Source organism: Centruroides sculpturatus, unplaced genomic scaffold, assembly GCF_000671375.1.
Source record: "Centruroides sculpturatus isolate CEXI.00-Female unplaced genomic scaffold, Cexi_2.0 scaffold3002, whole genome shotgun sequence".
In the NCBI taxonomy this organism is placed as follows: Eukaryota; Metazoa; Arthropoda; class Arachnida; order Scorpiones; family Buthidae; genus Centruroides; species Centruroides sculpturatus.
The window spans coordinates 1-3,475 of NW_019387089.1; the positions used below are offsets into that span (position 1 = coordinate 1).

The 3,475-nt window shown below is 27.7% G+C and overlaps 2 protein-coding genes across 3 annotated transcripts; both read left to right on the forward strand.

Moving 5' to 3' along the window:
- The first annotated feature begins 1 nt into the window (after window position 1).
- LOC111616151 (differentially expressed in FDCP 6 homolog) lies at window positions 2–1,357 on the forward strand. Its single transcript, XM_023357574.1, has 4 exons — window positions 2–92; window positions 175–380; window positions 597–799; window positions 874–1,357. Exons 1-4 carry the CDS (start codon window positions 53–55, stop codon window positions 1,250–1,252), a joined length of 828 nt encoding a protein of 275 aa, XP_023213342.1. The 5' UTR covers window positions 2–52; the 3' UTR covers window positions 1,253–1,357.
- Window positions 1,358–1,427: 70 nt separating this feature from the next.
- On the forward strand, window positions 1,428–3,360 carry LOC111616150 (differentially expressed in FDCP 6 homolog). 2 transcript variants are annotated; one of them, XM_023357572.1, is made up of 6 exons: window positions 1,428–1,499; window positions 1,579–1,665; window positions 2,008–2,080; window positions 2,163–2,368; window positions 2,585–2,787; window positions 2,862–3,360. In XM_023357572.1, the coding sequence occupies exons 3-6, from the start codon at window positions 2,041–2,043 to the stop codon at window positions 3,238–3,240; spliced, it is 828 nt and encodes a 275-aa protein (XP_023213340.1). In that variant the 5' UTR covers window positions 1,428–1,499; window positions 1,579–1,665; window positions 2,008–2,040; the 3' UTR covers window positions 3,241–3,360. The 2 variants fall into 2 exon arrangements, with proteins under 2 accessions (XP_023213340.1, XP_023213341.1); XM_023357573.1 differs by having other exon boundaries at window positions 1,442–1,499; window positions 2,017–2,080.
- The last annotated feature ends 115 nt before the right edge of the window (window positions 3,361–3,475 follow it).

Here is a 3,475-nt window from a genome sequence, read left to right on the forward strand (position 1 = left end):
AAACAAATAATATCTACAGTCTTATTAGATTTGCAAATTAAAAAGGCGAACAATGATCTCAACTGACGATTACATCTTAGAGAATTTAAAAGGTAAAATACATACTTAATATCTTAAAATTATTATTTATAATTTAATTGCGTACTTAAAAATGAATGATTTATACTTATTTAGCCGATAAAGGAGCAAAACTTCTATGCGAAGCATTATTAATTTGGGATGCCGAAGCTCGACAAATTGTAGTGGATGCCATTAATGCTGCCATTCAGGAAGCCCTCGAAGGAATCAAAGTTGCTATTCGAGAAGCTTTAAAAAATGCTTTCGATGAAAATAATAAACAAATTAATAACGTTACCAAAAGGCACGATTACCAATTGAAGGTTTGTAATTTTGATAAATCTTTCCAATAGTTTTTAATAACAAAGCATTCATGCGTATTGTGCCCAATTCAGCCAGTATGATTGAAGAATAGGGAACAATATTCCTCTCCAAACTCATTACCCATGATAAATTTTAAAGTTCTGAATAGGGTACCTCATCTGGAGGTACGTTGCATAAACTTTCAAATCTTTTATTAAAAAAAGAATTAATTTTAGGAAAATTTGAAAAGTGCCGAAGATCGTATTCGAAGAGAATTAGAAAGAGAAATAGAAGAAGAAAAGCAAAATTCTGAAGAAAGAGTTAAAGAAGCTGTTCAAGATGGATTGGAACAATTCAAAGAACATCTTAAAATGGCCATCGAAGAAGCTGAAGCACAAGAAAAGAAGAATTCCAAAGACAAATGCAAAAGACTTAAACAGTAAGAAATAAGTATATCAAGGAAATAAGATCGGTTATGAACATATTAATTAATATTTTACAATATTTAAACAGTGAATATGACGAGAAATTAAGAGAAGCAAAACGAATTGCAATAGAAGATAAAGAGAAGTGTTTGATAGAAACTGAAAAGAAAATGTTAGACTACAAACAAAAGATAATAGAAGAAATAAAAATGGAAGGAATTGCAACAAGAAAAGAAAATTTGAAATTAGATAAAGAAAAGTTCGAAGAAATATTAGAAAATCTAAAAATTAAATTGAGACAATACGAAGAGGAAGAAGAAAAATTACAGCAGCAATTAATGGATATTTGTAAGAGCAAATCCCAAGCAGAGGAACAATTGTCGAATTTGAAACAACTTCTAAAACAATTTATCGAATTGGGAAGTAAAACTGAAGACACCACTTCTTTACGTTTTCGAAAATATTAATATACAATTTCTCTTGCTTATGAATTAAATTTTCTTCTTACTTATCCATTCTAACAGCGATTAAAAATGGCACTTTTATTACTTTCGACAAGTATTTATTAAAATTTTAAAACATTTAAATCTATTTTCTCTTACTCGAACCTATTAAAAATGAATAAACTGAAGAGAAATTATCTTCATCACAAGAATTAAAATGAACAATAATAATGACGATCTTCTATTGTTTCTCTTAAAACGAATGGCAGAGGTAAGGAAATGTTTCTATTTATCCTACAGAAAAAAAAAAATGTCTAAATGATGATGATGATTTTCAAATTCATATCTAGATTTTGGCAAAATATTAATACATTTTTGGGAAGATAATTTGGATAAAGAACAAAGAAAACATTCTCCAAAATTCCAATCTCACTTCCGTGAGTTAATAGCTCTTAGATTAAGAATAATTGGTGTTGTTCATAAAAAAAAATACCTTTTAATAGTTATTGGGAGGGGATTATAGTGACGTTTCTTTTCTATTTTTATCTTTAAAGTTTCTAAGATTGCATTTTTGGCTCTAGATCGCTGCGATTTAGATAAACACGAAAGCTTTTAGTGCAATATTTTCGAAAAATGCACCATCGAAACTTTAAGTTATGCTCGAAAAAGTTACTTAAAATATTAGTTTACTGTATATTAGATTATTGAATATAACTATTTTAGTATTTTATTATTGAATATTTTTTTTTTAATAAAATAAAAACAAATAATATCTACAGTCTTATTAGATTTGCAAATTAAAAAGGCGAACAATGATCTCAACTGACGATTACATCTTAGAGAATTTAAAAGGTAAAATACATACTTAATATCTTAAAATTATTATTTATAATTTAATTGCGTACTTAAAAATGAATGATTTATACTTATTTAGCCGATAAAGGAGCAAAACTTCTATGCGAAGCATTATTAATTTGGGATGCCGAAGCTCGACAAATTGTAGTGGATGCCATTAATGCTGCCATTCAGGAAGCCCTCGAAGGAATCAAAGTTGCTATTCGAGAAGCTTTAAAAAATGCTTTCGATGAAAATAATAAACAAATTAATAACGTTACCAAAAGGCACGATTACCAATTGAAGGTTTGTAATTTTGATAAATCTTTCCAATAGTTTTTAATAACAAAGCATTTATGCGTATTGTGCCCAATTCAGCCAGTATGATTGAAGAATAGGGAACAATATTCCTCTCCAAACTCATTACCCATGATAAATTTTAAAGTTCTGAATAGGGTACCTCATCTGGAGGTACGTTGCATAAACTTTCAAATCTTTTATTAAAAAAAGAATTAATTTTAGGAAAATTTGAAAAGTGCCGAAGATCGTATTCGAAGAGAATTAGAAAGAGAAATAGAAGAAGAAAAGCAAAATTCTGAAGAAAGAGTTAAAGAAGCTGTTCAAGATGGATTGGAACAATTCAAAGAACATCTTAAAATGGCCATCGAAGAAGCTGAAGCACAAGAAAAGAAGAATTCCAAAGACAAATGCAAAAGACTTAAACAGTAAGAAATAAGTATATCAAGGAAATAAGATCGGTTATGAACATATTAATTAATATTTTACAATATTTAAACAGTGAATATGACGAGAAATTAAGAGAAGCAAAACGAATTGCAATAGAAGATAAAGAGAAGTGTTTGATAGAAACTGAAAAGAAAATGTTAGACTACAAACAAAAGATAATAGAAGAAATAAAAATGGAAGGAATTGCAACAAGAAAAGAAAATTTGAAATTAGATAAAGAAAAGTTCGAAGAAATATTAGAAAATCTAAAAATTAAATTGAGACAATACGAAGAGGAAGAAGAAAAATTACAGCAGCAATTAATGGATATTTGTAAGAGCAAATCCCAAGCAGAGGAACAATTGTCGAATTTGAAACAACTTCTAAAACAATTTATCGAATTGGGAAGTAAAACTGAAGACACCACTTCTTTACGTTTTCGAAAATATTAATATACAATTTCTCTTGCTTATGAATTAAATTTTCTTCTTACTTATCCATTCTAACAGCGATTAAAAATGGCACTTTTATTACTTTCGACAAGTATTTATTAAAATTTTAAAACATTTAAATCTATTCTTGTCTCATTTTCTATTATAACAAATAATAAATATATATATTTTTTCTGTTTATTGTTTTCATTAGTATATCTTTTATAACTTACGACAATGGATGTTTCTATACAAA

Coding starts and splice junctions, on each gene's coding strand:
- LOC111616151 (XM_023357574.1), top strand. CDS start 53: ATGATCTCAACTGACGATTACATCTTAGAGAATTTAAAAG. Junction 93..174: donor CATCTTAGAGAATTTAAAAG/GTAAAATACATA, acceptor ATACTTATTTAG/CCGATAAAGGAGCAAAACTT. Junction 800..873: donor AAATGCAAAAGACTTAAACA/GTAAGAAATAAG, acceptor ATATTTAAACAG/TGAATATGACGAGAAATTAA.
- LOC111616150 (XM_023357572.1), top strand. CDS start 2,041: ATGATCTCAACTGACGATTACATCTTAGAGAATTTAAAAG. Junction 2,081..2,162: donor CATCTTAGAGAATTTAAAAG/GTAAAATACATA, acceptor ATACTTATTTAG/CCGATAAAGGAGCAAAACTT. Junction 2,369..2,584: donor GGCACGATTACCAATTGAAG/GTTTGTAATTTT, acceptor AATTAATTTTAG/GAAAATTTGAAAAGTGCCGA.